Consider the following 24,297-nt stretch of genomic DNA (forward strand, 5'->3'; position numbering starts at 1 on the left):
GTATATCGAGTTATATGCAAAAATATTTTTCACACTACGTATTGCTCGTCGATTCAAATGCTCGAATGATTGGATTTGCATTAAAATTTTGGTACAATGTAAACAACAATAATCAACTTTTTATCGCATATATCTTTTCTCTATTAAAGACATATATATATACACATACATATAGAATCGCTTATTTGTAAGAGAATGCGTTAGATGCTTGCATTCAAACATTTTAGCTACATGGAAATAAATAACTTGTCGCGTCAAATTAAGTAATAATGTATTACGTATTATTTGCATATTCGAAATATTAAATGTAGAACGTTTATAGGAAAAAATCAATAACGAATTTGATAAAAGATGATCTAGAACATAGAATGCTATCTTTCGACCATTTGATATGGAGGATGTACTAGAGTTTAAATGAATTACATAAAAAATATTAAAACATGTTAAAACATATAATAATATATACCGGTGTTAATGATACTTTTGTGTATAACACGAAAATTAATCCGATTATTGATTATTTATTGTAACATACATATGTATTTATTTATGTATTACTTATACTATCTTTGAATAAGAAAAATTTGCTCAAAATATCCTATCGAATATATTTTGAACATAATTTATCGATATTATCCAATAAATATATTAAATTATTATAAATTATTATAAATAAATTATTATATTCATCAAGGATGTTTGACCTGCCAATTTTATAAAAAATAAATATAATCTTAGAAGATAAAATTCTAACAGTTCTTTCATTCACGATACTTTTTTTTTTCACGAAACGTTTGAAACATAAAACATATTCTCGTCTCTTTTATCTATTATAATAGAATCAAGAATATTTTGAATGATCGTCTTTCTATTAAAATATTATTATATAAATATTTGTAAATAGTAAATTAAATATGTTCTAGATTTCATTGCTATATAAATAATAATAATAATATACATTTTATTAATTTTAATTTTCTTCAAATTTTCTGAATTAGGTGCGTGATTTTTTTTACTTTTTTTTAAATATTTTACATATACATGATTTCTAGAATAAAGTGTAAAAGACATTGATGATCTTATATCATTGATCATTTAATATCGAAGAAAAAAAAAGGAGAATCTTCGATGTTTTTTAGCTAATAATGGATGAATATTCAAGATGGAAGATTCAAGAAACGTTATACCATCCGATTATAATTAAGTTTTATCCATAGATATAATAATTCTATAAATTCGTACGAAAAATTTTCCAAGAACTTTTCGCAAAAAACGCTTGAAAAAAAAAGATTTGGATATTTGCAAGATAAATAAGATAAACTTGAGATATTTTTTCGAATCGAATTCGCATGATAAAAGAAAAAAAATATATGAAAATAAAATGAAAAAAAGATCGATTAATTGTTGAACTTTGTCGATAAAATTCACAAACTATCTTTCTTTTTCTTCGTAGAATTGTTGTGAAAAACCAAAAAAAAAATACATAAAACATAACAGATTGTCCGTTATATCTATACAAAGCACAAAGCAAAGAAACTTTCAAAGTTCAAAATATATTTGAAAAATTATTTCAAATTGATAAAAACTGATAAAAATATATCAGCTAGAAAATAATATAATGCTTATAGACAAATCTTTCTATATAATAAAAACAATTCTCATTTTCTAATATTGAATAAATTGAATAACGATGTCAACATTATATTTCTTCCTAAGAATACCATAATTATTTTGCAATCGACAAAATAGAAAACAATAAGGAAAAAGATATCTTTTTATTATTGTATACTAATAAAGAAAATTTTTCATTTTTTTCAATTTTCAAAATACCGTTTACGAATATATTATGAATATATTTACGAATAATTGTATTGATTTGTTGAAAGAAATTTAGAAACTATATATATTATGTGATACTTATTTTTCAATAAATATAACGGAAACGTTTCTTTGGATATAAAATTGTGAAAGAAAAAAAATATATGTATGAAAGAAAAAATTCAAAATTTGTATATTATATTTTTGATATATACAATATTATATATGTATGTTACATTTTATGCGAAGAATCGAAGAAACAATTGGAAGAAATATACGATAGATTGTGTTTGAAAATGAAAAATGAAAATTTGGAAATGCTATTTGAAAAAATTAAGAATAAAATGATGAAAGATAACGATAAATGAATCGAAATCGTTGCTGAATCGATGAAGAGGAATAATTTTTATAGTTCGAAAGCGAGTCATCATGCATACGTTACAAGTTAAGTCGATATAAAAATTAAAAATTTATTACGAATACTTAAAGAAATTCAAGATTATTCTGATTGAAAAAGGATTGATTGAAGATTTTAGTAGTAATTGTATAAAGAAAAGAAATGGTAAGTACTTTTTTAAATGATTAATTATTTCTCAGTTATATCTCAGTACATTATTAAAAAAGCTAGAAAATAATCATTTCCGATATTGTAAACTTATTTTCCTTATATTCCTCAATCTTCTTAATCAAGAAGATTTCTTTAATTAAAAAAGATTGTTTGAGATTATGTTAAATTTCACAAAAAATCCTCTTATTGGAAAAAAGATTCTATATTATAATATTGTAACGAGTGTATAATTCATTTGTACAATGAAAATTTTGAAAAATTTAATAGAAGATACATATTTCGTGCTTACATATACAATATGTATCAAAAAATAAATCAATATGAATAGATACATATATTTATTGAAAAATTTATGATTTTTTGATCGAAAATAAGATGAAAAAATAAAGAATAAAAAATATATATTATAATTGATAAAAGATAATAATATTAATTAAATATCAATTTTCTAATTGTTTTTATCCTTTCGCAATTTTTTTTTTTTTTTTCTAAACAAAATTTCTATTTCTATTGTATGATCATAAATATTAATTTTAATCATTACACAATAGAAAGAGACAAAGAAATAGATGTTAAAAGACATTTGTTCGACATAAGATATATAATTTTTTTACTAAATAAATAATTATACGTTGTGTTATTTTTAATGATATTTCGATTTATTATTATTTTATTGATATCTTTAAATTGATAATAATATGATATACATCAATCTACTAAAAAATCATATCTAATGCATCATAATGATAATATGCAACTAAAATTAGAAAATACAATTTATATATATATTAAATAAATGATAATTATTTTTATCAAAAATAAAATCAAATTGATTAATGAATTTTTTGATATAATGAATTTTTTATTATAATTATATCCTTAATTTATTTTCTCATGCAAAGTCATTTTTTTTTTAAATTAAAACAAATATCAATTCATAAAAGAAATGAAAAAAAAATTTTTTTTTCTTCATTTCTTCTTTCAAATTTTCTTTTAAATATTATCCTACGAGTAATTCCAGAGTCTCTGCAATTCTTAATGTATATATCTTTAGTATTGCAATTTAATTTTGTAATAAAATATTTTTGTTACGATACATAATTTCATTGGTTACTGTACTTTTATAGTAAAAAGAAACTAAAAAATTCGATAATTCAAATTAAAAAAATAATAATATAACTGGCAATAAAACTGGCAGATTAAACATCCTTAAAATATTGTAAATTATTTATATTTATAATTATATTTGATCATTGATACTCAGATTTTTTTATGATATTTATTTAATCGAATATACTTTCAATAAATAATTAAAAATTGTCGATTATAATTATAGTAAAAATTTGTATTATTTATGCTGTATTTTTTTTTTTGTGCTAATCAAATCGCTGTTAGATATTTTAAATATATATATATATGTAATATCCATTTAATTATGAATATTTCATTGTATAAATAAAAAATTTCAGGTATTACAAGATGAAATTCAAAAAAGACAAGAAGCTTTAAAAGCTGAACTTCGTAACAGAAAAGAATCTATTCGTTTATGTAATGAACGATCGAATAATCTCTCTCAATCAATACCGTCATCTCCTCAAGAAAGATCACGGATTTATTCTCGAAGAAGATGTGCTAGTAGTTCTGAAAGTTCCGATGGTTTCCTTTGCGAACATAGAGGAACGAAATTACTGCATTTCGATCATAATAAAGGTATATGATTGATCATATTTATTAAAATTTATTTTTATTTAAATTTTTATTTTTATTAATATTCAAAAAATAAAAGAAAATAGTAAAAATATAAAAATTTCGTAATAATGTACATAATCATTTGTCTTTTTTAGATAAAATGTGATGTGATTTTTCTCTATTTTTTATGTTTTCTCTATTTTTGCGTTTAGAATTAGAAATGTGTTTAAAATTATTACTAATCAATTATCAATTTTTTACTTATTTTTATTTATGTAAAATATCTTAGGATAATTTATTTATATTCAAATCAAAGAATTATAATAATCGATTTCACTTATGTTTGAAAAATTTTCAAACTTGACTTATTTGAAAACATTTTATATAAATATACGTGTTATAATTAAAACGTTTTATATAATTAGTTTATATAATTAGAATAAAAACTTATATAATAGAAAAATATATTAAAGTTTTTAAGTGTCCAAGGAATTATAAATTTTTTAATATATTCAATATTATTTTTATTTTATAAATTAATCATTATAATTATAAATATAAAAAAGAAGAAATTACAATTTTCATTCATTTTTTTGTAATCATTCCTATAGGTGAACGTCAAGTGTACAGAGCAAAATGTATGGGTCATAGTACTAAAGGATCAATTGTTTATGCAGGTGTTGATATGACAACTGGAGAATTATTTGCGATTAGTGAATGGATATTGAAAATGAATAACAAAATTGATGAAAATAATATTCAACATATTATGAAACAAGTAGGAAGTTTAGAGCAAGAAGTAAATCATCTACATAAATTACATCATCCAAATCTTGTACATTATTTAAATATGAAGTATTTGCAAGAAGAAGATGATGTACTTATCTATGTTCTTCAAGAGTTCGTGGTAAAAAGCAATGATAAATACATGTATAATTGTGATTTAGACGAAAAATTCATATTTATGCAATAATAATTTCTTTAAAAGTAACCACAATCAACGTATTAGCAAGTATAAATATTGTATAAATATAGGATAAAAAGTAAAATTATTAATTATATGTATATAAAAAAATATATATTTTTCTGTGATATATAAGTTTTACTAATTAATTCGTAATTTATTATTTTATGCATTTAATGTATCTACAATTTATCTTATACATTTAAAATTGCATCAATAATGAGAATTAAATAAATTAATTGTTTACCGAATTTCAGATAGGTAGCAGTTGTTCTTTTTTCTTATTGGAAAACATCCCGGTAAACATCGATTTTCTACGATATCTAGCAACTGGAATCCTCTCTGCGTTAAGATATCTTCACGAAAATAATGTTGTCCATAAGGATCTACGTGATACCAGTATCTATATTGATAGCACAGGAATGGTTAGATTGTCAGATTATTCTTTGAATAAAAGATTATCTGATATTTATCAAACATGTGCATTAGTTAAATCTGAGCCAGATTTTCCAAGTATACAAGGCAGAGGTGGGAAAAAAGCAGATATTTATCGTTTTGGTATTCTTATGTTTTCTTTATTAAATGGAATCATAGTTTCTGGAGATAAAATTGATCCAACGACAATTATACAGGTATTATTTTATAATATATATATTTTTTACATATATTTTTATTTAATATTTATATATATTTGCATATATATTTTAAATATATAGATATATTTTTAAAATTATATTTTTAACATATATGAGCATTTCAAACGATATTAATATTAATAAATGATGTTAATATAAATAAAAAAGGTAAATGAATTAAAGATTCGAAAAGTGAAAAATAAAAAAATTATGTCTAATGAAAAAATATTTCGTATTTCGAATGCATAATCAACTTCACTTTAATGTTTATTAAATTTTAATAAAATTAAATGAATTTTAATAAAAAAAATCTAAGAATAATATATAATAATTTTTTAATAAAATCTTAAATAACAAATTATTTACTACTAAAAATTTTCTTTATTTCTTCATTTCAATTTTCATAAAATGTGATAATATTAATGTAATAAATAGTTATTTATATAATTAATTATAAATCAATTGTAATGTAATTCTAAATCTACGATTTTTCAATTTTATTATTAATTAAAACACGTAAGATTAGACAAAGATTGAATTTTTTTTTTTTTTTTTTTAATATCATTATATTGAATCATGATGTTAAAAAATGATCAAATGATTAAAAAATCATATGATTTTAAATAAAAATAATAGATATATAAATTTCATATATTCATTTCATTCTCTGTTCCAAATTAATTCCTCCAATTTCTGTTTTCATTAATAAATCGTAATTGCTAATGCAATGAAAATAAGAATGTTGAATTATTTTGAAATAAAAAATATTATTCGAGGCGCATTTTGTATAATAAATTGCATTTTACATATTTTCTTCTTTTAAAAAAAATTTGTATCATAAGATACTATAATTTTCCAAATGTTTCAGCCTGATCTACAAGATTTTTTATTAAAGTGCCTTATCAATGATGAAAGAAAACGTTGGTCCGCCGAACAACTATTACAACATTCATTTATAAAAACACCTTTAGCCCATGCATTATCACCTCCAAAAATATCACGAAAAGATGAACAGGAGATTCATGAACCGGAAGAACCTGATACAGATATTCGACAATATGTACCTCCGTTAGGTAGTCATTCAAGAATTACAAATGAGTTTGAAATTCTTGAATGGCTTGGTAGGGGTGCTTTCGGCGATGTTCTTAAAGTGAAGAATAAATTAGATGGTGGAATTTACGCTATTAAAAGAATAGAATTAAATCCAAAAAATAAACAACTTAATAAAAAAATTACTAGAGAAGTGAAATTGTTGTCACGGATGAATCATGAGAATGTAGTACGATATTATAATTCATGGATAGAAAGTGCTATAATAACTGATGCGGTAGAAGAACGATTATCCATAACATTTTCCGAAAAAAAGAATTCAGATCCGCTTAATGTAATTATTATAGATATTTATATTAATTTATTAATTAGTGAATTAATTTTTTGATTGTTTAAATATAAATTTTATGTATGAATATAAATTTCTTATTTTGAATTTAAATATTCGTTTCATTGATAAGTGATAATATCACAATATTTAAATTTTATTTAATTTCATGAAGAATTTTTTAATTCATTTAATTTTTTAATCAATTTAATTAATAATTTAAAATTATTTTTTTACTTTATTATAATTGTTAAAAAATTTGATAAGAATTCACAAGAATTTCATTGTTTTTATGTGTTATAAGAAATAAAAAAAATTAATATATTACATATTATAAAAAAAATTATTATTTGAATAAAAAATTAATTTTAAATATGTCGAATATTAAAGTTAAATATTAAAAGTTCATATATAACTTCTGTTTTAATTCTTTTCATTCAATTTTTAGCATTTGGGAATGGATGATATCGAAAAATTGGCACCACCACTACACGAAGTTGAATGGAATGTTTCATATAAATCTCGAACAAATACAACACTTCCAGCTGATAGCGATGAAGATAATAGTGATGCTTCGAGTGACACTGACAGTGATGAAGATTGTGCGTTTTTGTAAGAGATTAATTTTTAAAGTGGTGATTTATAGATTGTATAATATTTTTGCAATAAAAAAAATAGCTATTGTCGAAATTATTGTCGAATATTAAAATTATATTTAATCTTTGAAGAAAAATGTAAATATTTTTAATTTAATTTTATTTATTTCGTTGATAAATATTTGAATAAATAAGTAAATTTCATGAATAGCTTTGCAATAAATCTATTATAACATAAAAATAAAAAATTATGATAATACAGTTTAAAATAATATTGCAAAATTTTATAATTTTTAAAACTAAAATTTTTTAGATATAATATTTAATAAATGATTTAATAATGATAAATTTTTATTATTTTATATATTATATAAATTTTATTAAATTTTTACATTTTTTTATAAATTTTTCAGAATGCAAAATCTTTTAAGAATGGATTCTTCTGATAGCATAGAATTCGAAAAAGATACAAATTACCAAACATCTGCGTCAAATATAAACAACAACGAAAACGGAAATATAGATGAATCAAAAGAAATGGTTAGAGAAATTCAATTTATGTACATTCAAATGGAATTTTGTGAAAAGAGTACTTTACGAACAGCAATTGATGGGGGACTTTATGAAGATCGAGAAAGAGTATGGAGATTGTTTCGAGAAATTGTTGAAGGTCTGGCACATATTCATCAACAAGGGATGATACATAGAGATCTGAAACCAGTAAATATATTTTTGGATAGTAACGATCATGTAAAGATTGGAGATTTTGGTCTAGCTACAACAAATATACTTTCATCTTTTGTACACACAATGGAAACTGACAAAGAATTTCAAGGTTTAGAAAAAGGTAAATGCTCAAAAAAATTTTAAGTTTTTAGAATTTATTTATTAACATTGAAATAATATTATGATCTCAAATAAAGATATAATCGGAAATTTAAAAAATTAATTTCGAAAGTGTTTAAAGAATTTAAATAAGTTTTCGAAAATTCACCGAATTTGAATAAGTTTTATACAAAATTTTTTTATTATATGAGATATTCGGACAAAATAAATAGAAAATTTAAAAGTTGATTAAAAAAATTAAAACAAACGCAAAAATGAAATATCATCATCGTGAATAAAATATCATGAATAAAAATTATATCTGTTATTATCTTTTCAAATTTTCACGTATAATATTATATATATTTTAGGTATTAGTTTTGGTACAGAAGAAGTTGGATCTTTGACAGGACAAGTTGGTACGGCACTTTATGTAGCTCCAGAACTTACAACGAAAGCAGCGAAAGCTATTTACAATCAAAAAGTGGACATTTATAGTCTTGGAGTAATATTATTTGAAATGTGTTACAAATCTTTAACTACAGGAATGGAACGAATTAAGATTTTACTTAATTTACGATCGAAAGAAATTATATTTCCCTCGGAAATGCAACAAGCTGATATGTCACGACAAATTCATATTTTACGGTATAATAAAAATTTATTATTAATTTTATGTTAAAAATTAAAATTTATTAATAGTATCTTATTCCATAATTAATTATATTTAATTTTTTTTTATAACATGATAATTAATATCTATATAAATAAAATATAAATTAAATATTATACTTAATATTACGATTAAGTTAATATGCATTAACTTTATCGTTATAGCTGGTTATTAAATCACGATCCTAGTCAACGACCCACGGCTCAAGAACTTCTTTCTTCAGAATATTTACCTCCTGCACGACTTGAAGAAACGGAACTACAAGAGATGATTCGTCGCACTCTTTCGAATAATCAAAGCAAAGCATATAAATATTTGATTTCATGCTGTTTCATGCAGGAAGTTAGTCCAGCAGACGATATCACTTATGATATGAATTTACCTAGTAGAGGACATATCAACTTTATTACTTGGAGAAAGTATCAAGAAGGAGTAAAGTCCAAAGTAATCGAAGTTTTTCAAAGACATGGCGGTGTTTATTTAGGGACTCCTCTATTAATACCAAAATCTCACCAGTTCTGTAGTTTTTCACCTTCTAGTGTCAAATTAATGACTCGCAATGGAAACATCGTTTGTATCCCTCATGATTTACGTGCCGTATTTGCAAGATATATTGTATGGAACAATGTACCGCATATTAGAAGATATGCTATAGAAAGAGTCTTTAGAGATAAAAAGGTATTATTATTTTATATTATTACTTAATGTTTCAAAAATCAATGTACAAAAATATTTTTTTTATTTATATCTTAAAAATAATTGAAAAATAAATTTTTAAATATTTAAATATATTAAGTATATGATATGAATAAAAGTTTTTAATATCTTATATATCTTTTTTATATTTTTTTTTCTTATATAATTTTATTTTTTTAGGTTTTGGGCTTTCATCCAAGAGAACTTTATGAGTGTGCATTTGATATAATAAATCCTATTCCTGATAATTTTTTAATGGAAGCTGAATTAATATACATTGTCTGGGAAATCATTAATGAATTACCTTCGTTACAAGAACGGAATTTTACTATTCGCTTGAATCATACCTCTTTATTACAAGCTGTGTTAATGTATTGCGGAGTTGATAAAGAAAAATATCAAGATATTTATTCGATTCTTCGAGATGCACGTGATGGAAAATTTACAAGATTTCAAATACAGACCCATTTAATAAGTTTATGTTTGACTGATCAAGCTATGGAAACATTATTCAATTTATTTGAAACTGAAAGCTCTGTTGCTAAAATTCATAGTGTTTTAAAAACGATTACACGAAGAAAAGGAGATGCTGCTGTTTTTGCTAGAGAAGGATTGAAAGAAATTGAGATAGTTATGGAAAATATTGAAACATTGGGTATAAAGGTAAGATACTATCTTTATTACAAAAAAATTGAAAAATTTCAATTAGAAAAATAATTTTGATGATTAAGGAATTTTTTATATTATATATATATTATATATATATATATATACATTATATATATATTATATAATTTTTAGTTTATAAAAATATAATAAAATTTGAATTTTATAGTGGCCTATAGTGGTAGTACCTCTTCTAGTACATAATGTAAATCAACATAGCGGTATAATTTATCAAATTACATGCGAAGTTAAATGGCGTAAAAAAAAAGGTGGAGAGGAAGTAATAGCAGCAGGAGGTCGTTATGATAAAATGCTCTCTTCTTTTAAAAAAATTCTTGAACGTACTGGAATGGCTAGTAAAGAAATTAAACAATATGGCGCCGGAATTAGTATTTCATTAGAAAAACTAGTTTCTGCAGTTTCAGAAACCTCGGAATCTGTAGAATGTAAATATGGAATCGACGTTGCTATATCTTGTATGGATAATCATCATCGCGGAAAAGAGATGATTAATCTTTTAAAAGAATTATGGAATCTTGGACTTAAAGTTACAATTTTAGATTTAATTTCCCTTGAAGAAATTCTTGAATATTGTCGAGAAAATTCTATCAATCATGTTATTTTTTTAAAAAGTGGAGAAAAAGGAAGTGTGAGAATCCAAAGTTGGGAGCGTGATAGATTTCAAGAAAAAAAAATGAGCAATCAAGAAATTGGAGAGTTTTTTCAAAGATTAGATAATTCTGTACCCATCTTAAATAGATCTGAAAGCAAAACTGCGACAAGTGATAATTTTTTAAGTAATAACAATCCAGTTAATATTAATATTAATTTTATTTTATCAGAAAGAGATAAACTTTCTGGTAGTTCAAGAAGAAGTTTAAAAAATTCTATGATTGCACAGATGTCTACATATTTTCAGAGAATTTCACATAAAATTCCTATTGAAATATTTGCAGTATTTTTAGAAATGAGTGTTGTAAGAATAATAATAAGTTTCTTAGAGATTGATGAAGAAGATCAAAATTTTTTAAAAAGTATACAAGTAATTATAGACAAGTAAGTTTTTATTTTTACTATATTCATTTTTATTTTTATTTTTATAAGATTATATTTAAAATTTAAAAAGAAACAAAAAAATAAGATATAATTTTACTGTATTTGAATGATATATATAATAATTTCACTATATTTAATTTACACTTTGAATGATTAAATAATATATATAATAAAAAAAAATTATAGTTATCTATTTAATAGTACAATACCAATATGAATTATGAATCACATTGATATATTCATATTAATTATATATAATTATTATATAATTTTATAATAGTTCAGTTAATGCATAATATCAACATGATTTGCACCAATTTTAATAATTTTTTGCTCGCAGATAACAACTTCTTTATCCAATGACTAGTTGTATCAAATACTGTTGTATCAAATAACAAATATAGATCTCAATATATCAATGTTAATAAAATATTATTGAATGAATTGATGTTTAAAATTTATTTTTATAACTATAAGGAAAATAAATATTTTTCTATATAGAAAAAAAAAAAATATTATATATGTGTAAAAAAGATTTTTTGAATTGACTTTATAATATAAAGATAAAATAATTTTTAATTCCTGTTTAAATTTAATTTTTAACTTTTTGCTGATAAAAATTTTTTTGTTTTATTTTAGACATCCAAGACATAAGAAATATATAAAGGAGATATGTGAAAAAATGCAAGAAGTAAGAAAAGAAAAACAACGACCCGTATTAATACTGTACAGTTTAATCGATAATCAATATATGACTCTTTTATAAATAAGTTTTTTTTTATAAAAGCTTCATGACGAAGATATAGAATTCGCAAAAACAAAAATATATAACAAATATTATTAAATGATTCATAATAAAATAATTTAGTTTTGTGAAATTGTTTATATTTCAGAATAATTTTTATCTTTTTCACTGTATGCAAATAAAATAAAAATAAATATAAATAAAATAAAATAAATAAAATAAAATAAAATAAAAATAAAATAGTAAAATAAATAATTTAACCTAACTTCGTAATAAACATCTTGAACATCGATTGAAATTAATCGATATTTCATTCAAAATTCAAAATTATTGATATATTATCTTATGATTATTATATAATATTTTTTTGTTGTTTATATATAAAAAAATGATTATAGAAAATTTATGTTCAAATCAAAAAAAGAAATATATAGATATACAAGTTGCGATATATATACAAAACGAAAAAAAATTTGGATATTAAAAAATGATAGTGAAATTTAGAAATAGAAAGAAAAAGACAACAAATATTTTCAATACAATATTCTAAATACCTGCATTTTATTTTCTTTGTCTCCATTTTTTCTTCGGTCCCCATTGTCTATTATTTTTTCCTACTCTTTCAATAAATTGAAATATCATTTTATGAAAGTATCCGATATTATATAAAAAAATTATTAATAAAAGAAAAGAATTTATAAGAATAAAATAAAAATGTTTTTATTCGTATGACAAATAAGATAGTAATGGCAGAAAACAAAATCATTACCCATATAAATCCTGCACATATATATATTATATATAACTGTACATAAAAAATTTAGATTAAATATTAAAGGAAAATAAATAAATAAAATATATGAAATATATTTTTAAAATTTATGATATAATTATTATATGAAGAATTTGTTTTCAAATATATTTTATTTGCTATATATTATACAATTATATTTAAATATGGCATCTAAAATCAGCTGTTCATTTACTATATATCAGCTGTGTATGGCATTAAATGACTAAGTAAACATACATAATAAATACTTGTTACGCTATCTTTTCTATTATATTATAAATATGATATGAAATTATATCATTAATGGTTAAGAATATAAATTAAGGATATATAATAGTGTTTTTTATTTAAATATATACAAAAAATATATATTTTGAATTTACTTTTATAGATATAAACTATAAAGATATAAAATGGATGTAATAACGAAAGAGTTGCTTGTGCCGCCAAAATATATAAAAGTAATAGATGGTAGAATTTGTTTAACTATTCACAAAAATTGGCTGAATAATTTACTTAATACAGGCCCAATTTCATTCATTTATCATGAACGATTAAGTGCAGATGAAATTGCAGCTTATCCTGTGCTTGAAGATTTGGGTCCAGATTGGATAAGAGTATATGTTAAAGTATGTTAATTTTTATTATTTCAAAAAAACTTTTTATAATTTTATATATATATATGTATATAAATTATATTATATTATATATTTTTTAAAATATTTTGAAAATTAAATAATTTTAGGTTACCATACACAATGAAAATATTTATTTTTTTACAAAAAAATTTATGGAGGAAAAATTAACAAAATCTTAATTTTTTAAATTCAATATTATATTATAATTACTTATATTAGTAGAATACAAGATGAATTTCAAAATAAAATATGTATTTCAATTAATAATTTTTAAGTAAAGAATTAAAAATTCAAGTTTTCAATGAATATAACTATATTATTATTATCATAAATTAAAAATATTAAATACTAAATATTAAAAAAGATTACAAAGATTGGAAACATTATATATCATAAAAAAATAAAAAACTTAATTATATCTAAGAATATTTTGTATTCGAATAATATATGTATAAAAATTTAACTATTGCATTCTGAAATTATAATATGCAATAATAATACAATAGTAAAAAAAATCCTTTTATTATTTATTCATTAAATTAATTATGAATCTGTGTATATTGAGTAATTGCAAAAATGATATATTTACTTATTAACTTATTGAATAAATTGTAAAAAAATAAATTAAAAACACTTATTTTTTTAATTTGTTTCAAATATACTTTTTAATTATTGATTGAATTATAATTTTTTTTTGAAAACATTATACAATTATAACTTTAAAAATAAATTACTCATAATATACAAAATTATTCATATAATTTTGTATATTAATATATGTCAAATCATAATAAATATAATAGAACATAAAATAAAACAAGATATTATTATTTATTATTATAATATTATGTTATTAATTATTAATTAATTATTATAGTTGTATTACAGAATCATTATCATAAATATATCATATCATATCATATTATCATAGAATAATATTTTTAATGCTTTTATTCTATTTATAAATAATAATTGTTAATAATAATAATTTCTAGATTTATGAAAAACAACATAAGTATGCTATTCCACTTCCAAGAGGAAGGAATATAAATGGAAATTCTCATACAGATTTAACATATTCACAATTGATGCATTATGTTGCAGAAACTAATTATCGAAATTTATGGAAAGAATGTTATAAAAAATATTACAGTATGTATCTTTAAGTTAATTTAATATTTATACAATATATAAAAATTTTTAATTATTTATTAATTTATTTAATAAAAAAATAGATTAATTTTTTTTTATATTTTATATAGGTCCATGGAATTGTGTAGAACATAAAGAACAATACAATATAATTGCTAATGTAAGTGATATTTGGATTATGCAAGAAGTATTACAGAAAATGTATGGTTGCACTCTGATACAAATACAAAATGGGTTAGTGATATCTGTATTGCCTGGTATATCAACTGAAGTACATTGTAATCTCCTTCCAATATTGTTTGCTATTGAAACAACATCTGCTTTTTTAACATTGCATGAACAAACAGCACAATATTCTTTACGTGAGTGAGTATATATTATACGTATATATACATATATATTATACATACGTATTTCAATTATAATTTCTTATATATTAAATAACTCTATTATTTATTATTGTTAAAGATGTGTAATGTACAGTCCTGCTGCTTTAAATATGAGTCATGGAAAACCATTGTTTTTAATATATCAATTATTGCAATTATCTAGAGATTTGCATGATAAAGGTTTAGTATTAGGTGAAATTACCCTTAGTGATATATTAATTATGGATAATTTTACTATTCAGGTTAATATTTATATGTCATCATTTTTTATATTAGATATTTCTTATTTATTCAATTTTCTTTTGAAATTATAACTACTTTCCTAGATTTTATATTATTAGGTGTTACCAAAAGTAAATGACAACATATATATAAAGTCTGAAAATGAATATTCCAAAGTTTCTATTAATAGTCAAGAAATAAGAACCAAAAATTTTAATGGATGTAAAAGAAATTTTGATACAATTTCATCAAATTTAACATTACAAGGGAATTCTAATTTTGGAATGAATGAAAATATTGAAAAATTATGTGAAATGTGGGTATATAATTGTATTAGCAATTATGATTATTTAACTGCGTTAAATAATTTGGCTGGTAGAAGATATGGTGATCCAAGTTGTCATCATGTGATGCCTTGGGTCACAGATTTTACATCAAGATGTGGTGGTAATTGGAGAGATTTGACAAAATCAAAATTTCGATTAAACAAAGGTGATAGACAATTGGATTTAACATTTGATTCACAATCAACTGAAGTAAGTATTTAACAATTAAATTTTAAAGTATAATAATTATGTAATGTATAATGTAATGTATAATAATTATATAATGGATTATTATTTTGACAATATTTACAGGTAGGACATCATGTATCGGATGTATTATCAGAAATTACATATTATGTTTATCTTTCCCGTCGTTATAACAAATCCGTCCTTTGTAAATATGTACGATCGCAATGGGTACCAGGAGAATATCCTGCTTCGATACAAAGATTACATGATTGGAGTCCAGATGAATGTATACCACAATTTTTTACTGATCCTAGAGTTTTTAAGGCAAGATAAAAATAATTAATTTAATTTTTCATAATACATATAATTAGTTGTAAAATATGTAACAATCAATAAATTACAGTCTATTCATGAAGATTTACCAGATTTAGAAATTCCAGGATGGGCTACATCACCGGAAGATTTTATTGAAAGACATAGAGAAGCTTTAGAAAGTTTTTATGTTTCTGAAAGACTACATCATTGGATAGATTTAACTTTTGGTTACAAGTATAAGACATTTATTTTAATGTACAATAATATATATTAATATCATTATTATTATTTAACTTTTTTATATTATAGATTATCTGGTTCAGCTGCGGTAAAATCAAAAAATGTTTGTTTACAACTTGTTGATAATCATACAAGTTTAACCAATTCTGGTATTGTTCAACTTTTTACGCAACCACATCCACAAAAAATTATTCCTTCGCCTTATTGGTGTAAGATTCCACCACGATTACGCTCATCTTTTTTAATTAATAAATATAGTATGTTTAATATAAAATTTTCAATATTTTATGAAATAATTTTATTTTTATTCGATATTAATCAAATAATTTATTATAGAAAATGATCAATCTGGAAATAGAACTAGTGATGATGAAGGTCATAGTTCTGGATTTGAAGAAGAAGAATTATCGATTATAAATATATCAAAATCATCTCCTTTGGTTTTAAGTCGATTATTAAGTCGTTCTCGAGGTTCTTTACTTAATACCGAAGACAGTGCTAAACAAGATAAATCTATACATCAAATGATAACTCTTCCAAAAGATTATAATCCTGTTACAGCTATCATGCATGTTGAAACAATGCATACATTCGTAAATAAAATGAGCTCTCAAGTTTATAAACCACAAATTGAATTACACGAATCATTCACAAATTATAAACAAATCGTAGCTAGTGGACGTATTAAAGAACAACAAATTCTCGGTTGTTTAATTGTGGAAATATTTTTGTCTAATAAATTTCGAGCAACATGGAATGTTGAGAAGGTTTCATTTGCAAAAAGACTTGCAACGTGTTTAAATATTTTGAAGATATCAGCTGATAGTTTACCTAAATGTGTAAGAAATGCTGTTGCTTTATTACTTCAAGTTGATATTATACCAAGTAGTTATGATATTGACAATATAGAAGTAAGTATTAATTAATTATTATACATAAATTAATACATATATTAATTATTATAAATAAAATATTTAATAAAATCAAATTGAATTATTAATTATATAATTAATAATGTTTTTTGATAAAAAAAATTTTTAATAGTTTAAATTATATTCAATTACAATTTGTATTAAAGATTATTAATGAACGAAAATTATTTATTATTAATTTTATTATTAATTTTACATTCTAAAACATGCATTTCTGAAATGTGTATTATATGCATTTAATTTTACTATATATATATAATAATATAAATTAAAAAAATAAATAAATAAATTTTTATTCAAATTTGATTTTTTATATTTCGAATAATAAATAATTATTTATTCGTATTATTTTAAATAATAAAATAAATTATTAATATTTTGACCAGATTAAATGAATTATATTATGATAATATAGATTGAAGATATTATAATATATATGATAAAATTAATATATGATACATTAATATAAGTTTTCAGGTAGCTGATATGCCTTTTCGTTATCCAACAATTACACATATGGGTTTACCTCCGCCATCTGCACATCAGTTTCTGCAACCAATACTTTCTGGAAGTTTATTTCCATTTTCCAAATATTACAAATATCTATTTAATATAGTAGAAATGTTACAAGAATATAATAATTTAATTCGTGAATTAAATTTTATTATAAAATCTGAAGATGATATAGATTTTATTTTTAAAACAAAAACAAAATTCCTTTGTAAAATTAGTGAATGCAAAGTTAAAGCAATTGCAAGGGAATTAGAACATTTATTAATTCATACTGGAATTGCGAGGGAAGCATGTTTGGAATTGATTGTACCTCATATACAACAAATAATGGAAGAACCGTATAGTGCAGTTTTGGCTGCATGGCATTTATTTGATCCTGTTGCCAAGTAAGTTATAATATTATCTGTAAATTTATATATATATATATTTATAAATTTATTATCTGTAATATTTAAAAACATTCAAATATTTAATAAAAAATATATTATTAAAGATTCTTGTAAAATTGTATTATAAATATTATAAATATTTATAATATATATAATTTTTAATACTTTTTTAATTTAAAATTTTATTAACTTTTCTAAATATCATATAATTGATATTTTTTTTAGAGCATTGGGTCCTAGAGATACTGCAGAAACATTCCTTTTATCTATTATGAAACTATATGAAAATGGTTCTTTTATGGATAATTTCATGCATGCTGATGTAGTTTCTTCAGGGTTAATAGCAAAATTTAAAACCACGCGTTTATATCATAGAAATTTTCTATTAAAACTTATGGTAAGATTGGGTCTGCGACGTTTTTTGGAAAATTTTATTGCACCTCTCGTAGAAGCAGTTGGAGGATATAGAGATTATATACAAGGATCTTTATCGTATACTCATAAAACTGGCAATCTTAAGTAAGAAAAATTATACAAAATATTTAAATATTAAATAATGTTAAATAACAAAATATTTCTATGAATAATTCATGATTTTAAATATTTATTAAAGATATATATTAAAGATAAGAATTTGAAAATGTTGGAAACCATTGTCTTGATTGAGACAAATCGAGAATAGTAATTGGATCGCGATAGTACCTCATAGTTAGAAAATGTCAGGAAAATTCTTTAAAATTTCGAGGAGTTAAATAACATTTTACTTATTTATAAAATTAAAAAGAAAGAATTAAAAATTTAATAATTTTCTGAAATTCGTGAGAAACCCGATAATATTGAATCAAAAGATATTTTTAGAAATTCGATTCAATTCGATCTGACATTTTCGGATTTTAATATATATATTAAATTATTTATTTTTAACAAAAATATTTCTAATAAAATTATACTATTTCATAAATTACAAAATACACACACATATACATATATAGATGCAAAATATGCTTTTGTAGTTATTATTTAAATAAAATTGTTTTAAAGACTTACAAATTTAATTGTTAGAAACTATAAAATAATAACAAAAAAATTATTATTAAATTTGAATCTCTCTCTCTCTCTCTCTCTCTCTCTCTCTCTCTCTCTCTCTCTCTCTCTCTCTCTCTCTCTCTCTCTTCTTTTCTTTTCTTTTCTTATAAAAACACATACTCATACAAAATTAAACTTGTAAATCTTCAAGACATTTATAGATCTATTTTTAAAATTTTATTTGATCAAAAATACTCTCTTTGTATTCACTTTAGAATAATATTTTTTCAAAAATAATTATCTTATTTAAAAATAATAAAAAAATATTTTATGTTACGAATGTTGAATATTATATATAATGAATGAATGTGAATGTTATATGTAACATTTATTGATGCTATTATGAACAATTCTTTAAAATAAATTTTTTTTTTTTTTTTTTATAGAAGTTGTGATTTAAGTGGAATGTATAATGAAGGAGAAGGAATTTTATCTCCTTTGGATGAAGATTTTTCTGCAGGCTCGGAACATAATATTTCTTTATCACCTGGACCTGTAACTAATGATTATACACATGATATGAATTCAACTGATAATGATATTGATGGTAGATAATCAAATATAATATATTAAACTTTAATTATCTTTTAACCATTTCCAAATATATGGATTTTTGTTCAAAACATGTTTAAAAAATATTGAAAAAATAAACTTTAATATACCTATTTCAAATTTGAAAATTTTGAAGTATTTTTCTTATTTTTTTTACAGAAGTGTTTACAATGGAAACAGAAGAAAATTCTTGGATATCTTTAAATTCTGGTGTAACATGTGATATTGATTTAAACATTGATCTAAGTTTAAATCTTAATGATGATTTAAATGAAGAGGGAAGTAAAATTTCACCATTAAAATCAGTTAAATCGCCAATAATTCCTATACCTAAGACATCCAATTCTTTTAATAAATCTTTAACAGAATTTGGCAATATTGGTTGTTTTGTTGGAAGTAAAAATTCTAATGATGATTTCACTTATGGAGGATTTAGCCAATCTACTAATACATCTGAAGAAATATGTACTATAGGAATTGAAGAGCAAAGTTCTATAATATTATTAACAGATAATAATAAATCTAACTCTATAGTGCATGAAGATATTCAATTAGATCATGCTTATCAAAAATCTACATCAAACGAATGTACAACTTCAGAAATGAGTGCAGAATCTATCATCTGGTTGTCTCATCGACTTGGTCCTGTACTTACTGCTAAATATTTATCTCGGAATTTATTGAGAATGCTTACATTATGTTATACTGGAAAAGAGAACTTAACAATAACTAACGATACTCTTTTGACTATTGAAAGTACTTCCTGGAATAAGAAAGTTTTACTTGGTGATCGCAATGCTAACAAAGTTTTAGAGTGTCTTGCAGCTATTGCAGGTTAATTTATTTATATAAAAAAGAATTATATATTCTAATTTAAATTTTTCAAAATGAAACTAATTTAATTACCTATATATAGGTCTGTATGGAGAACAGATTATAGTATTACAATATTTTGCACATATGGTTGAACTTTTAGCACTTTGTAAAAGAAAATTAACGCAAAACTTGGAAGGAGGACTTATTTCATGTTTAACTCTTTTGAATTATATTACACCATATCTCAGTGATGCCATACTGATGGATGTACTTCATGTATGATCATATATAAATCTTTCTAAATCTCATATTGAATATTATATAAAAATTGATAAAAAATTAATTCATAGGAACCAATTGTCAAAGCAATATTATATCCTACAGTTCGTATATTATCGTCAACAAGATTTACTTTTCCTAATGGAATACTTGCACGTTCTATAATGGCGGAAAAATGTTTAGAAACTCTATTTATGTTTAGCTTACGATTAGGTGATGTTATTACAAAAAATCATCTAGCTGTACCTATTCAACGATTTTTCTTAGCATTTGATAAATCATTTAATCAAGATGTTATGGAAAATATTAAAGATGAAATTAGCCAAAAAACAATAAGTGAACATTTTACAAGGTATATTAATTACCTATATTATTATTATATATTATTATATATTTCATGTAATGTTATTTTGAATTAATTTATATGTAATATTGTATATTGTATATAATGTGTATATTAATTTGAATTAATATACATAATATTAATATTGATATAATATTATATATATATATATATATATATTTATGTATAGGGTAAAAGTTTCAAATGAAGATAATAGAGATATCCTTGGACTTCAAACAAATTTTAATACAGATGTTGCTGATTCTTATTCTCCACCAGTCATAGAAAATATAGATACATCTGATTCTCAGAAAAATAAGGTAAATAAATTAAGGTAAAAATATTAATAAATTTTATATAATTATATATTATTATAAATACTAAATATTAAACACAAATATGTGCGTGTGTGCTGCATTATAATAAATTTTAAATATATATATATTATATATTTTATATTTTATATTTTATATTTTAGGCACTTGAAGAATTAAAAGCTGTATTTACAACAGAATTTGCTCATAAAACATATATGCTTTTTTACAAATGCATCGATAATGAAGTAATGAAACATATATTAAAAAATCATGAACATATACATAATTTGTGTCGTAAATATGAAAAAGAAATAAAAATTTCCAATACTGGTATGTTCCATATTATACTTTATTTATTTTTGTTGCATTTTTTCTCAGAATATCTATAATTTTTTTGTTTGTGATTTTATTTATGAATTTAATATATTTTTTGATCATTTTAAAGATGATACAATATTGGATGCATCATATAATAATTATAATATAGCAGAAAATACAGAATTAATAAATAAAGATACAGCTAATTTTGAAAATATATCAGTTGTGGGAAATAGATTTGCAGTACAAAAAAATGATATTGGAGATTATGTTACTTCTGAAAATGTTATGTTTAATCGTGAAACAAGTTGTTCTTTGTCAACTGGAAGACAATTACGTGGAAATTGGTTGGCATACTGGGAACATGAAATTGGAAGATCAGAAAAAGATATAACATTTAATATAAAACAAATAAAACTTCAAACTTTTAGTGGTCATACTAATAGTGTTAGGTGTCTATATGTATTAGATAACGAAAATAGTTTTATGAGTGGAGGAAGAGATAAAACTGTAAAATTATGGAGTTTAAGAAGTCAGGTAAAATTATATAAAATTATATAATATTATATATATGTTTCAAATATATATGAGACATTTTTTCAATTCTAGAAATTAAAACGAATATAAAAATTATATGTATACAATTACAAAATGAAGCAAAACATAAATAAAATAAGATTGTTTTATCTCTGTCATCTTATAAACTTAAATTGGTTATAATTTAATATAAATATATAAATATATTTCAACTAATATTTTTATATTAATTTTTGTATTCGTTTTAATTTTTAGAATCGATCTTCGAAAAATCCGCGAATAATAATCTATAATAATAATCTATAATAATAATAAATTATGTGTTATAATATATATAAAAAAAATTCTTCGAAAGAATTAAAAATAATAAAATTATAAAATTTATTATTAATTCATATAAAAATATAAAATATAAAATTTCTAATAAGATATTTTAATTTCTTTTATTAAAAATTTAAATTATGAGATTTAGAAATATATTATATAAAGAATTTATATTTAAAATTTATATTTTTTATAATAGGGGGATGGAAATACTGTATCATCTTGTCAGTATACTTATACTGGACATAAAAAATCGATTCTTGCACTTACATTCTTAGAATCCTTAAGATATGTAATCACTTGTGATGGTACAATTCATTGCTGGGATCCTTTCATGGGTTCCCTTCTTGGATGTCCAGAAAGTTCACGTCCAGTTCCTGTAAATACACTGGCTGCAAGTCCTTCTCCATGTACAACTTTACTTGTGGGTACAACTGATATTACATTGAGAGTTATTGATTGTAGAACATTTCAATATGTAAATGAAATGAAAGTAAGTATTATCATATTGTTGTAAATTATTTCATAAAATAAAATTTTTTTTTTGGCAATTCTTATAAATGTAGATTCATAATTTTTGTTAACTTTTATTAAGTCTTTTAATACAGAAATTAATTTATGTTAATAGAATAAATTTTATTATTTATTCTATTATCTTCCAAATAAAGTAAAAATGAACTTCTTCTTTTAGGTATCTATAAATCCAACAGGTTTAATTCGATGCATTGCAATAGCACCTAGCGGTTATTGGGTAGCATTGGGTCAAGCATCAGGTTTTCTAACAATTTTAGATATTCGTACTGGTCTTATTATTGCATCTTGGAAAGGTCATGAATGTGAAGTATGTCATGTTCAAAGAAAGAGATCTTAAACAACATTCAATAATATTTAATGAAATGTTTAATAATCATTTTTTTAGATATTACAATTAGAGGCAATTAATGAAACAACATTAATTAGTTCTTCACTAGATGAAACTATTGCTGTATGGAGTGCATTAGATGGGAAATTGAAATTTCATATGAAGTAAGATAAAATATTATTTTTTATTATATTAATATATTATAATTTTTTATTTATTTGCTTTTAATAATTTAAAACTTTCTAATTTACTGAAAATATGAATAATTATGATGTATAATAATAATGATTACTAAGACTACTTACTACTTACTACTTACTTTAAAAATTTCTAGATATTTATAATGTTTACATATATATATATAACGAAAGAATTATTGATATATTTTTTTAAATATTATATTTATTTACGATATTTATCAAGTTTTATATATATATATATATATATATATATATA

At 21.7% G+C, this 24,297-nt stretch overlaps 2 protein-coding genes across 4 annotated transcripts in view; both read left to right on the plus strand.

The window, feature by feature from the left end:
* The window catches only part of LOC102681528 (eIF-2-alpha kinase GCN2), a 20,514-nt gene extending 8,072 nt beyond the window's left edge, over positions 1-12,442 (plus strand). For 2 of the 3 annotated variants that reach the window (XM_006622494.2, XM_006622496.2), the window contains exons 5-15: positions 3,856-4,096; positions 4,687-4,982; positions 5,297-5,671; positions 6,543-7,058; positions 7,501-7,664; positions 8,062-8,495; positions 8,845-9,121; positions 9,311-9,824; positions 10,023-10,505; positions 10,678-11,564; positions 12,204-12,442. In XM_006622494.2, coding sequence (XP_006622557.1) covers positions 3,856-4,096; positions 4,687-4,982; positions 5,297-5,671; positions 6,543-7,058; positions 7,501-7,664; positions 8,062-8,495; positions 8,845-9,121; positions 9,311-9,824; positions 10,023-10,505; positions 10,678-11,564; positions 12,204-12,330 — 4,314 coding nt within the window. In that variant the 3' untranslated portion in view covers positions 12,331-12,442. Of the gene's footprint in view, positions 1-2,092; positions 2,381-3,855; positions 4,097-4,686; positions 4,983-5,296; positions 5,672-6,542; positions 7,059-7,500; positions 7,665-8,061; positions 8,496-8,844; positions 9,122-9,310; positions 9,825-10,022; positions 10,506-10,677; positions 11,565-12,203 lie in introns of those variants that run through there. The other variant, XM_006622497.2, reaches the window with a different exon arrangement.
* An 839-nt stretch (positions 12,443-13,281) lies between these two features.
* Positions 13,282-24,297, plus strand: part of LOC102681393 (WD repeat-containing protein 81) — a 12,560-nt gene continuing 1,544 nt past the window's right edge. The window contains exons 1-22 of the mRNA XM_006622493.2: positions 13,282-13,408; positions 13,494-13,731; positions 14,736-14,892; positions 15,003-15,258; positions 15,361-15,523; positions 15,623-16,039; positions 16,142-16,342; positions 16,422-16,567; positions 16,643-16,830; positions 16,910-17,484; positions 17,983-18,404; positions 18,633-18,926; positions 19,880-20,040; positions 20,205-20,879; positions 20,962-21,137; positions 21,212-21,492; positions 21,674-21,803; positions 21,962-22,130; positions 22,246-22,655; positions 23,179-23,472; positions 23,671-23,820; positions 23,899-24,005. Coding sequence (XP_006622556.1) covers positions 13,516-13,731; positions 14,736-14,892; positions 15,003-15,258; positions 15,361-15,523; positions 15,623-16,039; positions 16,142-16,342; positions 16,422-16,567; positions 16,643-16,830; positions 16,910-17,484; positions 17,983-18,404; positions 18,633-18,926; positions 19,880-20,040; positions 20,205-20,879; positions 20,962-21,137; positions 21,212-21,492; positions 21,674-21,803; positions 21,962-22,130; positions 22,246-22,655; positions 23,179-23,472; positions 23,671-23,820; positions 23,899-24,005 — 5,588 coding nt within the window. The 5' untranslated portion in view covers positions 13,282-13,408; positions 13,494-13,515. The remainder of the gene's footprint in view (positions 13,409-13,493; positions 13,732-14,735; positions 14,893-15,002; positions 15,259-15,360; positions 15,524-15,622; positions 16,040-16,141; positions 16,343-16,421; positions 16,568-16,642; positions 16,831-16,909; positions 17,485-17,982; positions 18,405-18,632; positions 18,927-19,879; positions 20,041-20,204; positions 20,880-20,961; positions 21,138-21,211; positions 21,493-21,673; positions 21,804-21,961; positions 22,131-22,245; positions 22,656-23,178; positions 23,473-23,670; positions 23,821-23,898; positions 24,006-24,297) is intronic.

The sequence above is a fragment of the Apis dorsata genome, unplaced genomic scaffold (assembly GCF_000469605.1).
Source record: "Apis dorsata unplaced genomic scaffold, Apis dorsata 1.3 scaffold_694, whole genome shotgun sequence".
Classification (NCBI taxonomy): Eukaryota; Metazoa; Arthropoda; class Insecta; order Hymenoptera; family Apidae; genus Apis; species Apis dorsata.